This window comes from Clupea harengus, chromosome 5 (assembly GCF_900700415.2).
Source record: "Clupea harengus chromosome 5, Ch_v2.0.2, whole genome shotgun sequence".
In the NCBI taxonomy this organism is placed as follows: domain Eukaryota; kingdom Metazoa; phylum Chordata; class Actinopteri; order Clupeiformes; family Clupeidae; genus Clupea; species Clupea harengus.
In genome coordinates this window covers 26,980,894-27,004,526 of record NC_045156.1, presented here as the reverse complement: position 1 = coordinate 27,004,526, position 23,633 = coordinate 26,980,894, and the positions used below count along the sequence as shown (strand labels likewise).

At 42.1% G+C, this 23,633-nt stretch overlaps 3 protein-coding genes across 4 annotated transcripts; all 3 read left to right on the top strand.

Moving 5' to 3' along the window:
- Positions 1-2,131: 2,131 nt before the first annotated feature.
- Positions 2,132-11,404, top strand: hyal2b (hyaluronidase 2b). Its single transcript, XM_012831156.2, has 4 exons — positions 2,132-2,401; positions 3,038-4,019; positions 7,992-8,081; positions 9,229-11,404. Exons 2-4 carry the CDS (start codon positions 3,075-3,077, stop codon positions 9,616-9,618), a joined length of 1,425 nt encoding a protein of 474 aa, XP_012686610.1. The 5' UTR covers positions 2,132-2,401; positions 3,038-3,074; the 3' UTR covers positions 9,619-11,404.
- Positions 11,405-12,420: 1,016 nt separating this feature from the next.
- abhd14a (abhydrolase domain containing 14A) lies at positions 12,421-15,606 on the top strand. Its single transcript, XM_012831158.3, has 5 exons — positions 12,421-12,567; positions 13,058-13,336; positions 13,477-13,592; positions 13,956-14,191; positions 14,491-15,606. Exons 2-5 carry the CDS (start codon positions 13,074-13,076, stop codon positions 14,671-14,673), a joined length of 798 nt encoding a protein of 265 aa, XP_012686612.1. The 5' UTR covers positions 12,421-12,567; positions 13,058-13,073; the 3' UTR covers positions 14,674-15,606.
- Positions 15,607-15,696: 90 nt separating this feature from the next.
- Positions 15,697-22,727, top strand: LOC105903408 (aminoacylase-1A). Of its 2 annotated transcripts, XM_012831160.3 has the most exons (15): positions 15,697-15,824; positions 16,288-16,431; positions 16,945-17,009; positions 17,200-17,304; positions 17,405-17,499; positions 17,689-17,765; positions 17,999-18,088; positions 18,481-18,537; positions 18,681-18,754; positions 19,178-19,227; positions 19,409-19,553; positions 19,806-19,874; positions 20,379-20,458; positions 21,157-21,217; positions 21,661-22,727. In XM_012831160.3, the coding sequence occupies exons 2-15, from the start codon at positions 16,302-16,304 to the stop codon at positions 21,823-21,825; spliced, it is 1,263 nt and encodes a 420-aa protein (XP_012686614.2). In that variant the 5' UTR covers positions 15,697-15,824; positions 16,288-16,301; the 3' UTR covers positions 21,826-22,727. The 2 variants fall into 2 exon arrangements, with proteins under 2 accessions (XP_012686614.2, XP_031424256.1); XM_031568396.2 differs by lacking the exon at positions 16,288-16,431.
- The last annotated feature ends 906 nt before the right edge of the window (positions 22,728-23,633 follow it).

Here is a 23,633-nt window from a genome sequence, read left to right as displayed (position 1 = left end):
ATGTTTCAGTATTTAACAGGCCATTTCTTGCAGTTTGCTGTTGTATGCTGTGTGGCTTTAATTGATAAGAAACAACTCACTACAGTCACTACTTTTGTGATATTTTTCCCTTTTTGTTAGACATAATAATGCAGTGTACTTATACAGAATGTTCACATGTCATCTGAAAACCTTAAAGAAACCACATATTCATTACAATGCACACTAGGAGTAAGACCAGTTATATATTCAAGACATTTTCTTCCAAACATTTCCTTGTTAAACAGCTGTTCCTACTTGCGATTGTGCACACACACATGAAACACACACATAATTGTCGTAACAAAAATGCTTTCCAGAATATACAGAAATGACCGGTTTCCGCCTTCTCTAAACACCCAAACACTTCAGCACTTTGAAGTTTCTTGGTCATTTGTACCTTTGTCACCATCAAGTCAATACACTGCCTTGAATTAGAAACAGGCCATGTGCTTTATAACAGCCAATATCATTTTCAAAGACTTCAAAGACAACCTCTGTTCCTGAAGCTGCGGGTGGCATGTTTGTGCTGGCATGTGGCCTCCCTCACTAATGGCCATAAAGCCAATAACGGTCACCGCAACAGTCACCTGAATGGCCTCTGGAATTTCACACTGGTGTTTCTGAACATTTCCATCAACACTCATAATAGTGAGGTGTATGGCGCAACCTCTGTCAGTGATGTCAATAGCAGATACCCAAGAGCAAATAAGGAGACTGAATGTTTGAGTGTGTGTTCAGAGGGGTTGGGAAAGACCGGGTTTGGGGAAGCTACTGAACGAAAAGCTCTGCAAGCTACCAATCACTTCACACTGGAAGAAGATGAACTACAGCAAAGCTACCCTATAGATCTAGTTTGATTAACTAAAGCTACTTCAAACTACTTTGTAAAAAAAAAAAAACAATGTACATGTGATAGGAAATTATAACAAAATTTGATACAAGAAATTCACATGCCAGCAAAAAATGCCACTCAATTGAGATTATTGCTAAAGGTGCACAGGTTAATGTACCAAGCAGGAGTACTCAGTTAGCTTTGTGGTGTATCCATGATAATCTGACTGCAGCAACGCCCACCCTTTTGTACGTGATAGAAAAAGAGGGCAGGGCTGGTCAAAGGGGGCTCAGTTACAGTCCAGAAGCAATGGTACAATTTTAAAATATTCCTTACCTTTTATGATCCAAAATTGTTTGTAGTTTCAGTAGTTACCTACACAAAAATGGCATAAAAAGCAATTTAACTATTTGAATCATTATGCAAGTATGAATGTAGTTGAAGTACCAGCAAGCTACTGCAAAAATACACTGGTAAAGACTTATTTTCTCAAAGGAAGAGGCTCCCTCTTTTTTTGGCTGAGCTGACACAAGCACCGGGTGCACTCATGAGTCAACAATAGAGATGAAAGATTAATAAGGAAATGAGTAGCCAGGAATGTCAGATGACCATTTGAGTCACAGCACTTTTGACACTTTCTTTCACAAATGAGTTACATCCTGTGTATAAAGTGTGGACAAGCTTACGCAACAGGCTACTGTATTCAACTGTGTAAATTGTCATCTATGTTGACATTCTATGATACACTTTCTGAGCTCCAGTTCTTCAGTCACACATGAAAAAAATGCCCGGCATTACAGCATTATTTACAGGCCTTCGGCCGGACATTTCACAAAAAAAACATTCGTCTGTAAAACAGTCTTCGTGGAAATAAAACACAACATCGTGGAGGCAAATGACCAGGCACGCCTATCAAAAATATGGTAAATGGGCCTCTCTACATGCCAGAGATGAAATACGACCTCAGTCGTTGTAGTAGCAGAGTAGGCTCCGCTGAGTCCACGTTAGATGGATACTCGCTCCTCCCCAGCAGTGAAATCGGTGGAAGATACAAACTCTGTGACAAATGGGGGAGATGACCACTATGCGAAAACGAGTCAATCAATAATGTATGTTGTAACGCACACCGCCATTAGGAAACGTTCCCTTTACGTACGAAAACTGACTGCATCACTTCCAATACGTGCCAGTGCATATTTCTTTGTTTAGTGAAATTAATAACAATACAAAAACAACACTCGCCCCTTTTCAAATGGGCCGGCCTAAGGCCAAGATTCTAACACAGTGATACACTCTAGAGAAGGTTCCCTTCAAACGTTTAGTCAGCTATTCAGTTCGCAATGAGTAAGGGGCGATACGTGCAAAGAATCAACACCCAAACCCGTAATTTAACGGTGGGGTAGACTTGTGGAAAAATGTGGATCCGCGTCCAAGAGAGTTTATCAGTTCAGAAAGACAAGTTTTTCGAGGAATGGAATCTGGGTGTAATTTTGTGATCGATGTGGAGCCAAAGTGGAAGCCGGTGTCCGGAGTTGGACTATTTCCCAGGTCAGGTTTTTTTTTTACGAAGAACTGAATTATGGCACATGAATTTGGCTCCGGAATTGAACTCTATTTTCCGACTTTAAAATGCTGAAGTAGCCACAATGTAACAGTGCGCTGAATTCTGAGAAAGTTATTCGCGTGGTAACTTGGAGCGCATGGTGTCTGTTGCTTTCACGCCGACTAGCACACACCAGTGTTTACCTTGGTCTCCGCTGGACAGTTTCACTGAAACGCAGGCTTTGTTTGACCTCACCTGGGGGTGCATTTGTGCTAACTTTGTACACTTCTATCTGCTGTATTTGACTTTCTTTGACCAAGAACTGATTGTAGGCCCGTTCAGAGTTTCCTTTGTGTTGCAGAAGTTTCCTCACTAGTGACGTTTCACAGCAAAATATGTTTTATGTGTCATAAGGTTTATGTGTCATGACCGAGATTCTGAGGTATTAACTATTTTTACCAGTGGGTATTATACTTGCTTTAAACAACGCCCTTTGTTCAAGTCTTCAAAAAGACGTTACATGCTTTTTTTAATAGTTTTAAAACAGACTGCTGTTATGTCATTCAAAGCTTTGTTTGTTAAGATGTCAAGTCATGTAATGAGGTAAAACAATCTAACAAGCATATCTTCTTTCTTTGCAGGGCATAGATAGTGGCTCGCAGGGGAGGGACGGTGGTCATGCCTCACTTACTTGGGTTCCTGTCTGGCCAGGAGCTGGGGCTGAAGCTTCTGGTCTTGATTTCTCTCTGGCATTTTCTGTGTTCAGAAGAACTGAAGGCAACAAGATGGCCCCTCTACTCCCAGAAGCCTTTGATCTTGGCCTGGAATGCCCCCACCGAGGACTGCACCCCTCGACATGGAGTCCGCTTCCAGCTGAACCAGTTTGACATTGTAGCATCGCCCAATGAGGCCTTCGTCCGTCAGAACCTTACCATCTTCTACAAAGACCGCCTGGGTATGTATCCATACTATGAGCGTGATCGGGTGGCAATAAATGGTGGCATCCCACAGAGTGCCAGTCTCACTCGCCACTTGGAGAAGATGCCGGATGATGTAGGCTACTACATACGTGACCGCACGGCAAAGGGCCTTGCTGTCATTGACTGGGAGGAGTGGCGTCCTCTGTGGATCCGTAACTGGGATACCAAGGATGTGTACCGGAACCACTCACGACGCCTGGTAGCCAGGAAGAACCCAACTTGGACACCGGACCGCGTGGCTAAAGTGGCACAGCAGGAATTTGAGCTGTCAGCCCAAAAGTTCATGCTGGAGACCTTGCGGACTGCCAAGAGCTTGCGGCCGGGGCAGCTGTGGGGCTTCTATCTCTTTCCTGACTGCTACAACCATGACTACCGCAGCGGACTGGAGAACTACATGGGCCGCTGTCCAGATGTGGAGATGGCACGCAATGAGCTGCTGCGCTGGCTGTGGACGGAGAGCACTGCACTCTTCCCCTCCATCTACATGGCTACAGCACTCAGCTCCACCCTTTCTGGACGACAGTTTGTCCGCAACCGAGTGAAGGAGGGCATGCGGCTGGCATCAACGGGTAACGGGACAGCGCGGCCTGTCTTTGTGTACACACGACCCACCTATGCCAATGAGCTGGTGCTGCTAACAGAGGTGAGAAGGGAACACTTGTGGATACAATAGGTTTAACACCAGTACAGGATTTAATGTACTAGGGAGGTAAACTTTCTCAAGGTCTCAAGGTATTTTGTCTTGGGAGGTCAGGCTTAATAAGAAGTATACTAATTTGGCTATGTAGAGCTGATACAGACATTCCCGAGGAGAGCTCTTGCAAGGGAGAAGCCATCATCATTAAATCTTCTTCAGTATACCAATAACTTAAGAAAATCGTTTTTTAATAAAGTGATATTGTATAATTAGTTTTATGCAAGCCTTAAGGGATTTTTATGCTCAGAAATGGATCCTTTGGATTTGGCATCCTAAAAATCTGCAGCTGTTTTACCAATTGCTTAACCCCTATGCTGATTCATGGGACTGGTATGGCAGTGTACAGTCTACGTAGTCATTGTGGTCACTGTGCTTGTGGAACACCAGATTCAGTTGCTGCCATTGCAAGTTGCTGGAGATAAAAGTGCACATCACCACAATTATGTCACCATCTCTCACTCAGAAGGACAATGAGATCCCTCCTCCCCGTCCTCTGTGAATCAGAGAACATTTTGGGTAATTCAGGGCTCACAAGTGAGATTTGTAGTCAGTAAAGACCCTGACCGAGCTAGTTTCTGTCCTGCAAATAACTCTGGAATTGTGCTCCCAAGCAGTGACCTTTCAGCTGTGAAACTGTGAGGGGCAAGATGCTGATATTCTGGAATTATTCATATTTCAGAAGCTGGGTGTTGTGGCATATTTTTCCTGGCAGTGGTGAGAGAAGGTTCCCTATGGAACACCAAGAGCAAACAGCAACGAACAGACTGACATGTCAGGGCTAAATATAGAATATATGCTCTCACACAGACATGCCTCGCATGTTGCAGTAACAAAGAGACTGTGTTTTCAGGAGTTTCTGGTTTCGAGAATCAATATCATGTCCGTTGATGTCTTCTTGTACTGTCTGTCTACACTTTCCTACTAAAACAAACCTTTTGGTGGGGTATAAAAGTTGTAAAGAACCAACCAGTTGCTTGTTTAAACCTTAATAGTTCATTGGAAATATAAAAGGTGAGGGGGTTGTTGTGGATGGAAGTTAAGACTCACTGCTGAGAACAATGTAGAGCTCTGAGCAAAGCAGTGAGGAGGAAGGAAGACTGCCCCCCCCCCCCCCCCCCCCCTTCATTTAGCTGTTTAAGTGTCCCTCCAGCTGGACCTCCATGGGTTTGGCATGAGTCTCTGAGGGAGGAAAGGCAGAGTGAAATGAGGTGAAGAGAACGAGGAGTGAAGCCGTAGGATGTGTAGATTGGGGAGGAAGGAAATAGTGACTCAATGTTTTCAGTGGTGAAATTTCTTAAAACAGCTGTGCCAATTTAGTGCACTGATCATACAGAATGCTAACCCACAGACAGATTGGCCTTACCCAACAGATGCCTGTTGTAATACAATCATATCTTCTCCAACCCCCCTACCCCATTTTAAAACACACCTTTTCTTATTTGAAAAAGTGGTGGGCTAGTATAAGACATTGGAAAACATTGCATAAATGTCAATGTTCAATGAATAACACATACAAATAAAATGTAGTTACCACATGTGTTACCACTGGTGACTGGTCACTTAACCTAAACAAGAGTAAATTAAACATGATCTCTGCATCCCTGCCTCCTGACATGACAAAACGTTCATGAGTCACTCCAGCAACATCAACACATCGAATGATTATTGACAGTTGTGCTTTGCATGAAATGTCGGAGGTCTCGTCAATCAGGCAAGTGAAAAAAATCTCTTTAATCTCTTAAAATAAAATTGTAGTAGCAACCGCCTCAATCAGATCAGATTTTTTTTAATTTATTAAATTGGCAGCCAAGTCATCATCGTCTCAGTTGCCTTTATTATCAGAATATAGCCTTTCATCATGCCCCCTGAAAGCAAGCTCCTGTCGACAAGAAAATAAAGTTGCACAATGTCAGTTCTTCCTTAGCATAGTTGTGCTTTGCTAATTGGAGTCGCAAGCCCTTGTCGATCAGAGCATCTCACTCCACACTAACACCCCACAAGAGACATAAGTTAACTGAACAGCTGACTGATATCGCTTTCTTGTGTAGTTTGATGGATTGATTAAGATTTCATCTCATACATCATCAAATCCATCTCTAGACAACTTTGTACAGCCTTTACCTACAGCAGCATCCTTGAACATCACACAAGGCCAACAGTAAAGGCGGTTTGTCAGTAGACTCCCCCTTAACCAGTGTACCTTGTCATAAAACGAGCAATTGAAAGGTCTCCTTATCCTTTTTTCACAGGCCCTGGTCTCCCTTCCGCTTTCACTCCTAATTTCTCCTCAAATGAAAGCAGATTAAAAATCATGTCAATGCGGTCAAGGATGTTCCTCACTCCATCACCACAAACGATGGTCGGATCCATCCTGCAAAAATGTACTGGAGCAGCTAGCTAGTGATTAGCTAGTAAACCATACCAGGGGCGACAGTGGGTAGAGAAGTCGTTTAGTAATCTGAAGGTTGCTAGTTCGATTCCCTGTTGAAGCGTCCTTGAGCAAGACACTGAACCCCTAATTGCTCCTGATGTGCAGTGTGCCATCAGTGTAAATGTAAAATGTGTATACATTGTAAGTCGCACATATGTAAGTCGCTTTGGATAAAAGTGTCTGCTAAATGACTAAATGTAAATGTAAATAATACCTTCGTAGGTTAGGCTTGGCACTTCAATCAATCAATCAATCAAGCTAACAATAATCTTCTTAGCATGCGCTAGCTCTTGCAGACCAAATTAAGTTTGAAAATGCACAGATAAATAAAACAAAACAACAATCCTAAAAAGATTTCCTCAACTAGACCAAAAAAAAAAGTATGGCCAACAAAATGGCCATACATTGTAGGTTAAACAAATTATGTATGTTGTCTGTTCATGAAATTTCCACAGCTCTTTCCAGTTGCCATTCTCATCAACAAGTGAGAAATGATGGCTGATTAATGAAGGCAGTGATTGGTCGGAGGTTTTCTCAAGGCAAAAAAAGGACTGCGAAGTATCAGTATTTTAGTGATTTGAAGGGAATGAATTGGAATGATTCAAATTGGCAGTGGGTTTTGATCGTTTTTTCAGGACTCACTGATCAGATTTGCCTTATGACCAAAAACTGTGGCCTTACATGTAGCATCTCAGCTTTGAGCAAATATAGGTTGAAGTACAATGGATGATGCAGTTTTATGCAAGGCCCTGTTTGGCATGTTCTACAGTCGAGATCACTGTGAGGTAGTTTAGAGGGCTTGTCCAGATATGAGTGTCTGTGAGAGTTACTCATGTGAAATGTGAAAGTGTAAATAAGATAGGAAATAATGATAGAGCTAGAGAGAGGCCCAGAAGTGGGGTAGAGGAGATGGATCCGCTGAGCTGGGAAGATAAATTAGATGTTGCCAAGCACCCAGTTCGTCACTGTTGACACTCCCATCTGACAGCCCCTCACATAGACACTGTGGGTGTGAGTTGTATGTGAGTGTAAAAAGGGCAATGCCTTGTGGTGACTTGCTGTGAAATCTATGCTGTGTGTGAGAGTTATGTATTATATATGTGTTAAATCAACAGCCAATCACTGTGTTCTTTTCAGAGTGTGTGTGTGTGTGTGTGTGTGTGTGTTCAAAATTTCAGTCACTAAGATTAATTTCTATGCATGAGTGTAATATCCCAAAGGTTTGGCTCTGTGAGCAATTCCTAAGTGCATGTGTAATCTGCTATGCAGAATGGTATGTACAGACAATGACGGAGAAAATGATACGATGAAGACATTTCTTCCATATCCGCTATGAGAAGATGAGGTGTGGCACACTGGTCAGTTAGAGAATTACTGGGGTGTGAACAAGAATGTTGATGCTTTCCTGGGTGAGTCAAAATTCTTAGCAGATCTGGATTGAATTTTATGTGTGTGTGTGTGTGTGTGTGTGTGTGTCTTTGTTTCAGAATGACCTGGTCTCCACTGTTGGGGAGAGTGTATCTTTGGGGGCAGCAGGAGTCATCCTCTGGGGTGATGCTACCTACGCCAGCAGCAACGTAAGACTTCTGGGGGGGGGGTTAAGAATGTTCTATAAACCATAAAGGCTACTTTACTTGCTATAAAGATCCTTTGTGTGTGTGTGGGTGTGTGGCTGCGTGGTTGCATCATGCAGTTTCTTCAGATCTTGTTTTTTTCTAAGAAACCTCTAGTACTCACTGAACAGTTTTGACACTTTGACTGGTTTCTTCCTCTATTTGTTTTCAGTGGGTTTGGACAATGTTAAATTAGAACTTTATTATCAATCTAAGTTATCTAATCTCAGGTAGCTGAAAAGAAAGAATGTATTTATTATTATTCAAAAAAATGTAGGCCTAATAATAGATTTCTTATTAATAAGCAGCATTGTTGCTTGAATAATAAGTTGTAAGGACATTATTTAAAGTATGATGAATGAAGAGGGCCTAGGCTACTTGCATAGGCAAATTTGGTTTAAAATGTTTCGTACTGTATACTTGTTCTTGATACGGTTACGTTTAAAAAATAAAATAAAATAATGTTTTTACCAATGATGTGTGAAATACTATTATGAATGACATAGTCTACCCTTCATCATGACCAGTCATGACTTCATCACATATTTAACATGTTTAATACTGTAACCTGTAGGCCTACTCTAGGTGTGGTACCACGCTACTATTTTCGAATGTATCTGACAGATAATGCGTTTGTCATGACAGAATGCCGTATGTTGCCAGCTTCTGAGCAATCCACTACTACTGCCTAAGTGCCTCCAAAATTTGAAATGCTGTCAGTTTGGGAGGGGCTACGCTCCCACATCCTCTCTCAGCTCTCATAGCTGGTAACTGGCATGCACCAAACTGCTTATTATGCATGCTATTGAAGTCAGGCAATGTTCTCTGAATGTCATCAATCCCCTAATGCCTGGAGTCAAGGGCGTGTGCAAGTCTCGCAACTCTTCACTTTGACAGTGAAGACGTCATAGCCCTCAGAATTACTACAACTTCTCTTAAATCTTACAGGATTTGCAGATAGTCTTGAAAATGTATTGGCAATCATGAAAAAATGTGTTCTGTTTCATTTCAATTTAAGTGGTTGGGATTCTCCCATAATATGTTGTTGATTTTGAGCAAATCTCTCTCTCTCTCTCTCTCTCTCTCTCCCTCTCTCCCTCTCTCTCTCTAGGCCAGCTGTTCCAGGCTGAACGCATACTTGCGCGGGCCACTGGGCCGCTACCTGCTGAACGTTTCCACGGCAGCGGAGCAGTGCAGCAGGGCGTTGTGTGGCTGGCGTGGCCGCTGCCTGCGCAGGAACGCAGAGACGGACACCTACCTGCATCTCAGCCCACTGACCCACAGCATCCAGGAGCAGGGCGGCCGGCTGCTCGTGCGGGGCCAGCTCGGAGCGCAGGACCTGCCGAGGCTGCGGGAGGATTTCCAGTGCCAGTGCTACACTGGTCACCGAGGCGAGGACTGCTCTCTAAAGGAGCCCGGGCGCAACAGAGCCTCCTCGGTCTGGCGTGTCTGGCTTCCCAGTCTCATACTCCCACTCTTACTGCTGGCACTGCTGCATTAAGGCCTGGAGCTAAGTTTGGGTGGAAATGTGGAGGAAGACAGTCCTCTTAACTCTCTGTGATCGGGGGGAAGATTTAATATCGCTCAGGCCAGGAGTAGTGGGTCCCTTTTATGACGTCAGAGGGAGAAAGCCATTGTGCGCCCAACCACACCTGTGACTGGCGAGTCATTCAGAACCAAAGAATGCCAGATCCCCCAAAAGATGGAAATACCTTGTGAAAATGATCTGCTGTGTGTGTGTGTGTGTGTGTGTGTGTTAGAAATGATTAAGAGTACTTTATAGTCACCTTAGTACCTTTTACACACTTTGGTGAGTTAAGTGTGTGTGGTTGTGTCTGTGTGTTTGTTTCAGGATGTTTTTCTTAAGGCCAAAAGATCCTCTTTGGGGGATCTTCATCTTTCCCCTCATTTTCCTCTTTGGGGGATCTTCCTTTTCCATAATTTCCCTGTTAAAGGGATCTTCATCTTTTACCTCATTTGCCTCATATTCAGATGAGCTACAAAGTGAGCCAAATTCAGCCATGCACCCATGAAACCCCTGCACAGAGGCAGCCAAGTGCGCAGGAGCCAAAACCTCAACATATACCAAAGGAGCTACGCAAGAGAGCGGCTTCCATCCAAAGGTGGCAGGGTTCAGTTCCCTACTTTTTGTTCTCTGAATGAAATGTTTGGCTAATGGTTTAGACTGTGCAGAGCACAGTAGACTGTTGAAGGGACTATGCTATATGTTTTTTTGTTAATAAATAATAATATTTTAAACTCTGAAACTATTTCTGAGCAGAGCAGACCTCTTCGTGCAACTTTCCATGTTTATCTCTCAGTGGAGAGAATCTGCAGCAGGAATACACTTTTAATTCGTCCTCAGATCACTTATCTTTACAGCATTGCAGTGTCTTTATTATGAAAGATTTGGATCAAGAGGTAATACATTTGGAAAACAAACACCGATGTGGTCCAATGCAGGATAAATCTGTGTATGCTGAATACTGTGTTTCAGTATAGTAGTTAGTATAAAATTCACATGTAGCTGAATCTAAAATTACAGATATCTAATATATATGTTCAGTGCTGTGTTAACTTGCCTTCAGGTTCATCATAATTTAGTTTGGTGCCTTGATAATCCAAATTGCAACACGTACCTTGATTACACAGAGATAACTCTAATGAGTGCTTTTGAACTAAAAAAGGTTATGCAGGTATCCTGCATTTATATTTTGCAGCTTTTAAAATCACCTAAAATATTTGACAGATTTGAGATCATTGACATAGTGATCATTTGTGTATGTCACACCAGTGTACTGCTTAGCTGTAGTAAACGGACTGAGGAATATCGCCCACACACAAATATGCATACCCCTTGAATTTAACATTTTTACTTAACTTTCAGTTTAAACACGGTTAAGTCCATGTGCAATCCCAATTTACTGTACAAGTTCAGCACAAGTCATAACCTCTGTTTCAATTGGTCATGAACACAGAATATTCTTTTTGTGTTTTATTTTTTAATTTTTTATTAAAAAAACTTGAAATGTAAAGAGGTTCAGCACACTTTTATTGTTTTTGTTAATTTGCTAATCATGCTGTTTGGTTTTTATTACCTTCCAATGGAAGATTTATTTTTTTGTAGACTTTTTAGATTTGGTCAGATATGATTGTGTTGATATTTTACCACCAGCATTGCTTATGTGTCGTTGCCAAGCAGCAAAATGTATTCTGTTTTCACCTTGGAGCCTTCTCTGATGTGTTGGAATGGAACAAAATAAATGTTTATCTTGATGGTATTTACAGTAAGGTCTACTGTCCATCCTTGGGGGGCAAGTAAGAATGAGTTGATGTATATTTAAGTGTTAGTCAAGTTGGCAGTCAGATTTACATTTTGAAGTATTTGCATTTATTCATAACCTTGGACCAAAGTGACTCGTATTTCAGCAATCTACATGGACTTCCTCCTATAATACGGCAAGTCACAAGTGCTTACCTCACCTGAGCTGACCTCAGCCTAATTTGTTTCATGCCATCCAGTATAAGGTGTCTCATAGTTATATAGTTTCCCTCCATTCAGTATTATCCAGGCAGAAGTAAGACAGAATGTCAAAATCCAAGGCGAATGAGAATAAGTGAATACAATCTGTGGCGTCAGACACAATGGAATGGCATGCAAAGTATTTATTTTTGAATGAAGGTCTTGTCATTAAGCATAAACTCAGGATAGTTGCATGCAGTTGTTCTGACTCAGAGGGTCATACAAAACCTGTATGGGGGGGGGGCGATCAGAGCGTGCCAAAAGCAATATTCTTGGGTTTCAAGTACAGAGAAAGCCTTGTTTCATAACTCAAACCAGACTCTGAGTCTCTCGAAGATTCTTGGATCTCTTCAGCTCACCCCCCTCTGATAACGACCCCCCAGTAGTGGACAACCGTTTGGTAACTATACACATAGAAACACTATGAGCAATTGCGTTGTATTATGTTTTTTAAATGTACATGTTTCTTGGAGGGTCACTGGGTTTTTTTATGTGGCCAGATTAGATGAACTATTGCAGTAAGATCACCTCTTGGCTGATTCCCTTCTGCCCTGTTAACATGAAGCTTATAGGTAGGCTTTTTAAAACCACACCATTGTATAAAAGTGTATAGTTACTATACCACAGTTAGGCCTATGACAGAGTCTGTTAAAAAAAAAGTTATCTGAATATTATAAGCACGTTATATTGTATACAACTGTGTAAACTTATGCATAAGGCAGTGTTGTTGCCTTCCGGAACCATTTTAATGACAACGTTTTCAACACGGCGTCTTTATACTGTAGTCAAACATTAGCCTTGGAATGTTTTGGTGCTAGCCATCAAGCAGAGGATAACGTAGGCTCACAGATGCCAAATGGACGTCGTCTTCAGATGAAATACTGTTTGCTTTTGATGGATTGACGTCCCGATCCTCATAACAGGATTGTAAGATCATTTTTTGCAAATCATTTCTCTTGCATTACAAAAGGTTGACAAACCTGCGCAATTTTAACTGTAAACGTAAGAGATGACCACATACATATTCTGCTGTTCCCTCAAGTCTGCATAGCGAGCTAGCTAGCGATTGATGATTGTCAAACAAAATACACTTAACTGTTAGAGCCCTACAATCCTGAGGCAAACAAAATAACATATGTAACGTTAAGCAGTTGGTATCTAGTAGTGGTCATTCTTTGTACCTACACTAACGTTAATACTTCCTTCGACATAATGGCTTGTAAACGTCATCACTGCATACAGTTGGCGAGGAGCTAAGATGCTCTGAGGGTAACGTTAGTCAATTTGATGTGAAAAGATTTACGTTAAAGAACGATAAGATGAAACCTAACTTAATCTCCGGTGAGTCACTTAGTTAACTTTGTCGTGTCAAAGTTCATAAGGCAAGATAATGTTTGTTGTCAAATTTCTCTTTCAGGTCAGCATATGTCACGATGAGTTTTTTACGCAACCGCCTCGTCATATTGGGGCTGGTATTATTGGCTACTGTTCTGTTGTATCTGCTTCTGCCGGCCATACGCCAGGGAAGCATGGAACCGTCTCTGGACGTCCAAAGGATGGGGCTGTCAGTAGCCACTCCACCTCCGTCCTCGCCCATCAATATTACTATCCGGACTCGGCAGCTACCAGGGGACCCTCCGTTATTTTTCAGAGAAGCTCTACCAGTCGATGCAGCCGGAAGGCAAATCTTACCCAAGTGAGATTAATTCAGGCTTGTCAGTACATGACCTACTGAGAGATGCAAAACAGTAATTCTCACACAATTTAACGTAGTCAAGAGACTATGTAAGTATGTACAGCTGAGACTACTATTAAGAACTATGTCTGCCATTTCAGGCTTCAGATTGTGTTGCTGCATGGTCAGGCCTTCACCTCCAAAACCTGGGAGGAGTTGGGGACTCTGGGTCTCCTTGCTACTAATGGATACCATGCCTTGGCTTTGGACCTGCCAGGTACAATGAGCTTTTTAAGTTGTGGTGCTAAAGGTGGTGAACATTACGGATGATGATGGCAAAACATTGAAAGCTCGTCTGAAAATATAGCTCTAGGCATCTCCTCATTTTACAGCGTACATAAATGTATGTGTGTATGTACAGTGCTGTTTTGCTTCAGTGCATATGGTATGTAAATACAGAAAGAATGTTTACCCTTGTTTGTTTTAGACTTACTTTGTAACATGGTTTAACACAGGAGTGCCATGTTCTCCTGGACAGGCTCAGTATTTAGTTGCAGGTTGTAACCCTAATCTGAATAGTATAGCAGTGCTGTAACTAACCTCTTGAGGAATCTAACATTTGTTTCTGTTGTTTCTTCAGGATTTGGAAATTCTCCAGACTCAGAGACAGTGAAGACAGACCAAAGCCGCGTTGAGCTACTGCGAATGTTCTTGGAGTCACTTGGGGTGCGCACTCCAGTTCTGATCAGCCCCTCTATGAGTGGGCACTATTCAATGCCCTTTCTCATGAAGCACAGCACACAGTTGCATGGGTTTGTGCCCATCGCTCCAGTTGGCACTCGCAGCTACACCCCGCAACAGTATCAAGCCATCCAGGTGAGCTCTGTAGGTGGTGGGGATCTTTTTGGTTTGGGTTTTCCCTTTTTTTTTGATTTTGTGATACCCTCTAGTATTCTGAAAAAAAAAAACTGATCTAGAATGCCAATCATGTGGGTGTGGGGGACAACACATTTCTTCAGTGCATAGCCTCGAATGTTCTTTTAAAAGGGATGTTTATTTATTTGTCCACATTAATGTGTTCATGGTGCAATAAGTAGAATTAATGTCAGTGAGGATTGCAATGCTGCTGTATCAATGATAACGGTGACCTTGTCCTTCGCTGTGTTTCTCCCTAGACATCAACACTGATCGTCTTTGGGGAGCTGGACACTAACCTGGGGGCTCAGTCCCATAAGAACCTGCTGCAGTTGCCCAACCACACCGTGGCCAAGCTGCAGGGGGCACGGCACGCCTGCTACATGGACAAGCCCCACGAGTTCCACCTGGCCTTGCTTGATTTCCTTAACAAACTAGACTGAGATTGTGATAGAGCCATGTTTGAGTGAGGAGGAGTAACAGGTGGAGAGACTGAAGAAAAAACAAATGGGTGGGGGTGATCCGATGGGCCTTGGAGGATGAAGAAGGGTGGGAATTTTCATTTAGATTTGACACCCTGAACACTTCTCTCGGTGTTGTGTGGGACATATTTATGCTCTAATGTTCCATCGTTCTAGAATCACTGTGTCCCATTGAAGCAGCAGTCATTAATCATGTTGTGTTACATAGATTAGTCCCATGTTGCAATATTTTATTCATTTATTGAACAGTTTAGTGTAATTTCAGAATGCTGGAATGTGAAGTGAACTCTAAAACTAAATATCATCCTCATCGATATTAAGGGGTGTATTATTTAAGAAGAATTGACCATCAGAGGTTGTTCTGCTTTATGCAGTGATGCCTCTCACCAAACAGAGAATGCAGAACCGTAAAGAATGTTAGAGAATGTGTCACAGCGAGAGCATGTGACCAAGTTTTGCGTTTAAAGCACAATAGTGTTTAATAGTGTCCTCAAACAAGTTGTCTAGCAGTATTGATAGAGATGGGAGGGTACCCCATTCTTTTCTGCAATAGATTTTAACAGAAGACTGTTTTAACAGAATATTTATTGAAACAATGCAAGCTGCACTGAACTGTTGCTTAGATCTGAAATTGACCATATTATTGCCTGGTTTATTTAAAAGCTTTATTTATTATCCACAACATTTACCACATTACAGGAGAAGTGTAATCTTTGAGGGGGGCAGCTTTTTGTAATTGCAAATATGACGTTCAATGGTGGAAAAAACAATGTTGAAAAAATGTACAGATGTACAAATGTTATTGTAAAATGTGTTTTCATTACCATCGCTTGTCATCAGAGTTTTGAAAGACTAAAGGTAAGGGAGTTGATCAAATAAAACCCTCCTAATGTAGTCTTGCATCGTACTTGTGATTGACACTGCTCCGCAATATTTGGCCTACCTAGGATATCATGTAGTGTTAAGCCCTCTGGTGTTGTTGGGTTTTCATACACTACATACAGAGTCTCTGACAATGATTAACATCGACGAGTCGTACATCGACTACATGCCCTGTTATATTCATAGGGTTAAGTAAAGGCGAAGTTTGTTCGGTGTCAGAGTCTGGCTCGGTAGGTAACGTTAAATCTGCTGCGGGGGCGGTTTTTTCTTTTAACATCACTGCCATTGAGTCATGTAATATTGTATAACGGTGATGAGTCGAGAGTAGTAACATGTCAATGTATTTGCCAAACGACCCACACATGGAAGTTGGTTAACTTAGCTGTCGTTAGCTATGTTAGCTAGCTCGCTAATGTTTTGTATACACGTAGATAGCCTAGTCTGAGTCCACACAGTAACTTAACGGCATCATCCTAAATACATGTCAGTTAGCTAGCTCTTATTTGCCTTGTTGCAGCAGTTTTCTGACAACATTTAAGATGTGTGCAAGTGCGACGTTACCTGTATAGAGAGGGATAACGTTGGGTTTATCGGATCAGGAGGCTAATCTCAGTTTTTCTATCAGTGCGAAGACATGAACTCTTTCACAGGCATGTACCATTCCTGGCACATAAATCGATTGTATCTTCTTAGGTGTTGGAGTGAGTATGTTACCCGATAAAGATGGGCCAAGCATGGGCGGTGGGACCCAGGGCACTGAGGGAAAAGAAGACCCTTCTGTGACACTCTTTCGGGAATACCTGCGACTTAGGACAGTCCACCCGGCTCCCGACTATGGTAGTTAATTAACCTACCTATATTTCTCAGGGGGGTGGGTGGCCTTATTTGAAAGAAACATTGAAATGGGACTCAACAGCATCCGTCTTGTAGATTTCAGAACCCAGAGAAATGCGTCTGAAATGATAGATCAAAGAGAATTGTTGTTGAATGTTATCCAAGTGATAAACAGAATTCATGCATAAATTATTGTGGCATTGTCTCTAGCAAAGGACTTGAAATACATTTTTTAACGAAGTTGTAAAATCAAAGGTTTGATATTGATGTACAAACAGATCTCAGAAGCTACAATCTGCTAGTGAAAGTGAACTCTGATCTTGCACTCTTGACTCCTGACTGTTTATTATCTTTGAGGGATCAAGGTAATGATTATGGACTTGGCTAGCAGACAGGCAGGACCGTCTGAGGAGTCTGACTAGCCCTGTATGGATACACTAAGCAGCCTGCTATTGTTGTATCTGCAGTGACCTCTCAAACGTGTCAAATACTTATTTGTCAATTGCCTGCTTGCAGATGCAGCCTTAAGGTTCCTTGATCGCATAGCCAATGAGCTTGGCGTTCCGATGAAAAAAGTGGAGGTATTACTTATCTACAATACATCTGTAATACTGCATGCATTTCCCCCCTACACCTTTCATGCACAACAGTGCCTTTTAAGTCTCCTCTACCTTTCACATCTCTTACCCTGTCCATCTCTGCATGCCTCTCACTGCCCTTCCATGGTCTGTTATCTGTTAATCTGTTATGTGTCTGACATGGTTTATTCAGGTGTGCCCTGGCAGAGTGGTTGCCATCATGACATGGGTGGGCACCAATCCTGCCCTGAGGTCCATCCTGCTAAACTCTCACACAGATGTTGTCCCTGTTTATCAGGTATCACAATTTTGGCCTTTTTCCCCCCCTCTTTTCTGGTATTAAAGACAGATCCCTACCGCCACCCCCTAAACTCTGTGTTTCTACTCCACAATCTCAGGAGCATTGGAAATATGATGCGTTTGGTGCTGTCAAGGACACAGAGGGCAACATATATGCAAGAGGGACACAGGATATGAAGTCTGTTACCATACAGTGAGTTAAAAACTTTGCTTTCCCAGTGGGAATTCCATAAATATCTGGGATTCTGCTCTGAATCTTTTTTTAGAACCATACTTCTTCCTAAGAAGATGAAGTGAGCCATCAACTGGTTTAGCTGTCATTGTCTGGCTTCGTTTCTGTCCTTGTGAAATTTCACCGGTTACTGTTGGTTGGATGTCTCAGGTACATTGAAGCCATCCGGAGGCTGACAGCTGAAGGGAAGAGGTTTGCTCGCACCATTCATATGATGTTTGTCCCAGGTGAGCAAGAGAGTCATTCTAGTTCCATCCTTGTTGGACTGCACCTCCATATTCATACAGTGACAAACTTGTGCAGTAATTTATACAGCAACAGCTTATGCAGTAATGCAGCCAAGACTTCAGTGCTGGTTAAATATTCTGTAACATGAGAATTGGATGGATATGATGTGCCTACTTGCATGATTGTATTAGCAGTTGTGCTGTAATTCGTTACCAAATCTACTGAATTTCAGACGAGGAAGTAGGAGGCCACAAAGGAATGGAGACTTTTGTGAAGCACCCAGAGTTTCAGCAGCTGAACATTGGCTTTGCACTTGATGAAGGTATAACTCAAAGTTCTCATTCCGTTGCAGCACCCAGACGCCCAAAGCATGGTAATGATTGTTTTTCGGTTAACGATTGAGGGTGCTGCAGTGAAATTTCTGATGTTAGACCCATTTCTAAAAAAAACTACTACTTTAAAGTCTTGGTCCTTGATGGAATCTTCTGATTCAGGTCTGTTAATCATTAACAGTCCAGTTAAGCTAGTAGCTCTTCATACACATTTTGCATGTTTACAATCAGGATAAAATAGATACTAAAAATAGATCCTCCACATCAGAATAACAGATCTATTCTCCAAGGAAACGTTGTGTTTGTGGCTAATCTCTTTCCTGCCTTTCCTGATCCTAGCTCATTGTGTTGCATGTTTGCATGACTGTTTATGTACTTGCAGGTCTGGCTAACCCTGAAGAAGCCTTTACTGTATTTTATGGGGAGAGGAGCCCATGGTGTATGTACAGTATTGGATTTAACACTGTTTTTAACACTGTTGCCTTACACTATTACCTTTTTCTGGGACTACTTTTATATGCCTCTCTAACTTTGTTTGTTAGTGGACTGTTAAATGTGTTTTTCATTGTCTTGCTTGGTCAGGGATCACGGTTCGCTGCCCGGGTAGTCCTGGCCACGGCTCTAGATTTGTGGAGAACACTGCCGCAGAGAAGCTGGTGAGTCTGCATTCATAGCCTGCATTCATAGACTGTAGCTATAGGTGAAACTGAAGTCTGAACTCCAAAACCACTTGGCAGTTGGCAAGCTGTAGACAGGAGAGGACTAATGTGCTCTAGCCTCCATAGAAAAGAATGAATATTTTGAATGATGTGTTATGGGCAGATAAAGGTAGTCTTGTAGTTGGTCTTTGTGCGCGAAATCAGTGGGAGGAACATTAATGTCTTAAGTCTTATCTTCCAATAGAACAGCAGTAACACCAAGTCTAATCCAAATGACCAAATCGTTGACTTAACAATGGTTACATATAGTTGTTTTTCCACATTATACAACTAAAATGAAAATACTGGTACGATTGTTATACTCTTGACACGTGTATTGACTACAATGCAATAGCGGCCATATTTGTGCACTATTCTCAGCGCAAGATCATCAACTCCTTCCTGGACTTCAGAGAGCAGGAGAAGCAAAGGTAAGACACTGGGCTTACTTCATGAACATGCATTTATTCCCAAGCATGATTATATATATATATAAAATATATAGTATTATTTGCTTAAATTTAGTTGTGGTTTTTCTTTAATACCATTTAGTATAATGAGTGCAGTCTAACTTGACCTGAAGAATGTGACTGTGTGCGATTGGTGTTACAGGTTAGACATCAGTGAGTGCTTCACATTGGGTGATGTCACCACGGTGAACATGACCATGGTGAACGGTGGAGTGGCTTACAATGTGATCCCTGCTGAGATGGACGTCAGCTTTGACATGAGGATTCCACCGACAGTCAACCTTCTGGTATGTGTACACAACTCACAATGATCTCTGATCGATGATCTAACGTAAAGCTTCGTTACTTTAGGCATGCCCACACCTTTACAGTATAGTGAAAGGCTGATAGAAGGCTAAAATGTAGATCACTTTTGAAAATGCAGTTTTCATTATATTGATTGGTCTTTTATGTAGATCAGATATAACTGTTCAAAAGACATTGTCTGTGTAGTTCACACAAAGAATTGCTCCAAAATATTGCTATATGGTCTTCCACAGGAATTTGAAGAAAAGATTAAAAAGTGGTGCCAGGAGGCCGGTGAAGGTATCACGTATAAATTTGCCCAGGTTGGTAAACTGCCCTAACTAACTGTCTTGCACATGTGTGCTATCTATATCCTGTATGGCAATTTGCCAGGCTGGTATACTCAATGGAAAAAGCTAGTAGCCACATTGATTTAACTTTGTACTGCATAGATTCTGAAGAATCTGTACATTTAATTTGAGTTGCAAACTAGTTATTTCATTTCAGAGTTTTCTGCCCCCTCTTTGGTAGTCATTTCTTTTGATTGAGCCATGACTTCATAGTTCATAGTCTCTTCATAGCCATCACTGTCAGAATAGGGATTTAGTAATGGACAGTTTAGTTTTAGCAGAACAGTGAATTATTGTAGACTTCAAACTACAGTGTGCAAGACCTGCTTATCTAGGTAATGCTAGTCAGTCGGTGAACATCTGTGCACCTGTAATGAAGCTATGGAAGCCTAGAATAAGGGTGGAAAGAGCCATCTGGGGTGATGTTGTGGACATGTTTCTGGCTCTCAGGGCATTCTGGGCTATTTTCCTCCACAGAAACACATGGACCAGAACACAACGTCCACTGAGGACAGTGACCCCTGGTGGAACACCTTCAGCTCCACCTGCAAAAACATGTGAGAGAAACACACACACACACACACACACACACACACACACACACACACACACACACACACAGTCTGATATAATTAATTTGGAAACACTGTTCATGACGTAAGAATGTATTAATCAAGTGCCTTATATTAATAATTACCTTGTATTAATCATGTGCTTATGTAAGCAGGAACATGGCTTTTCTGTGTTTCTGTGTGATTATTACTTAGATTATTAGGTGCTGAGCTATATGCGTAAGAGAAGGAACCTTCTGTCCATGTTTGGGTGAGATCAGAGGTGATAAGAAGGGTCAAATTGTGCCTGTCCGACCGTGTGTAAAACTGACATCCTTTTGCATGACAGAAAGCACAGCCGGGATGACGCAAAAGGACTTTTAGTCGAGCGTGGCTATTCTTGTTGACATTCGAAACATTTATAGCGCCGGAAATTGATCAATCTTAAGTATATAAACCCTGTGCGATGTTAGTGAAATTGCTTCACTTTCTTCTTTGTGCTGTGAGATGAGCCTGACAGTTGTTGCTGAATAAATATACTGATCTACAACTCCGAAGTCCTGAGATGACTTGAGTGAATTTTCACCTAACAGTCTCTATCTCTTTCCACACACACATACAGTCTCCATCTCATTTTCTGACACAACTTTGTCAAGACTGTCCAATGCTCTAATGGAATAAAGTTGCTTTTCTGTCTTTGACAGGAACATGACTTTGAAGAAGGAGATCTTTCCTGCGGCCACCGACAGCCGTTTTATCCGAGCAGTATGTATCTCAGATTTTTTGGAGGTTGTGTCTCTCTTATTCCTTTTGTCATACACAAACAGACTGACAATCCCCTGTTTTGACCTCTTTGCATATTGGATTTCATATTTTACCATGGTAGCTATTCTCACCATTGGACTGTAGTTGTTAATTAAATTGGGTGAAGTTTCAGACAAAAGAAATCAAATAAACGGGCAGAACACTGGCCTGTGCCCCTCTGGTAATGACTGTGTGCCTGTGCCCCTCTGGTAATGACTGTGTGCCTGTGTCCCACTGGTGATGACTGTGTGCCTGTGTCCCACTGGTGATGACTGTGTGCCTGTGTCCCACTGGTGATGACTGTGTGCCTGTGCCCCTCTGGTAATGACTGTGTGCCTGTGCCCCTCTGGTAATGACTGTGTGCCTGTGCCCCTCTGGTAATGACTGTGTGCCTGTGTCCATAGGTGGGTCTCCCAGCCATTGGCTTCTCGCCAATGAACAACACACCCATTCTTCTGCATGACCACAACGAGCACCTGAATGAGAAGGTCTTCCTGAGGGGCATCCAGGTGTATGAAAAACTGATACCTGCCCTGGCCAATGTGCCTGCTGTAGCTGGGGAAGCTTGAAAAGCTGTCCTGAGATTGTCCCCGCTGCTACCCCCACCCCTCCTTTTCCACATACTCTCTCTCTCTCTCTCTCTCCCCCTCCCTCCCTCCCTCCCTCCCTGGTGTTTGTCTAGTCTCCTGCACAGGTCTGCAGAAGTAGCAGCACCATCAGACCAGTGTCATTTAGGGACATGTTGCATAGTCATCGTGTGTGATGCGGAGGCCATCATAAACACCGGTACTCACGTCACCTGAACTTCCACCTGCTCGACTTCATGGTGCTGCAGGCCTATATTGCCTCTCTTTCTTTCTCTTTCTTTCTTTCTCTTTCTTCCCTTCCTCTTTTTCTTTTCCTCTGTCCTCCTTTCTACCCTCGGCCTCTCTCTATCCCTCTCCCTTCCTTTTCCCATTTTCCACTTCTACCGATCTGGCTGTCACGGCTCCGACAGCGATGTTGCACATATCAAAATCTATAATGCTAATCTTCAACAATTCTCAGATTACACCAAAGGCTAACTTGTTCAGTGAAAATATAAATCATATATGACATTGCATTCAATACTTATTCAGTTGCTTTAAGAAATGATCTCAGGAGTCCTTTTGGCACTAAAGTTTTTACTGAGCATTTAGAAGTGTGAGTGTCTTATCTGCAACAATGACAGAGAAAAGAATCATATGGATGCTTAATAAACAAACAAGGATTAATCAAGGTGCTCATTAAATGCTGCTAGACTCCATTTCTATCTCGTGATATCACCCCTCATTTCAATCCCCCATAACACCCATCTCATAATTACACTTGAGTTTGTAGATCTACTAGATACATGCTTTTTTTTATCAACACATTTCAGTGGACATCTCAGGCCCATATCTATTATAACACATTTGGAGGTCGATGGAATAAATTGAAGGACCTCTGTCAAGAGTGATTTTTGAACTGTCTGCTGTGCTGACTGCATAACAATACTGTGAGCTGATTTTGTTTTAGCACTGTTGAAATTAAGAAATAAAATAATTACATTTTGATCAAAATGTGGTAAAAAAACAAAACCTCTCTTTGTCATCTGTGTACTTCAGATAGGTGTCATAGTAACATGGGCAATACAACGACAACCACAAGAGGGCAGAGCAGCTCAGTTTAGGATGGCACAATCATATAATTGCAGGTCAACCACCTTCCATGAACTTTGTCCCAAATCTAACACTTGAGAGTTGATTTCTGAAGTGCAGGAAGAGGTTTGGATTATCTACTTTTGAGTTGAAAACATGAATAATAACTAAAGTAGGAAAACATTTAAGAAATGTTTTTAAATGTTATCATCTTCTAAAGTAAAAAGATGTGTTATGCTGCTATATATCTTGCCATGCTGCATATAAGGTTACACACCTATCCTGATCAACTCCTGGGCTGCATTAGGCGGATCGTTTGGAAAAGAGACAGACAATGGAGTCCCGGAGGTAGATAGAAAAAGAGGTTACGTATGGATTTGGGGGTGTGTGTGTGTCAGTAATACCATTCATTTGTTGGTAGGGACAGGTAGAAAGGTCTGAATGGCAATACAATGATGAATGAAATGATCAAGCTGCTCTATTATGAGAGGATTGTAATACCAGGGTCTCTTGTGCTCTCGTTTTAAGTGACACTGTCAGGATGTAGCCCTCTGCCCTCCCTCTTTTCCGGTAGGCTTGTAGAGTCTCTGTGGGGTGTTACAGTCTGAAGGTCAGGGTAATTAAACCTGTGATTCATATTCAGATGGGGGACGAGTATTAGACTCTCGTGCAGAGAAGGGATTACGCCACAATAAGGGCAGAAAGGACGGGGAGGGGGG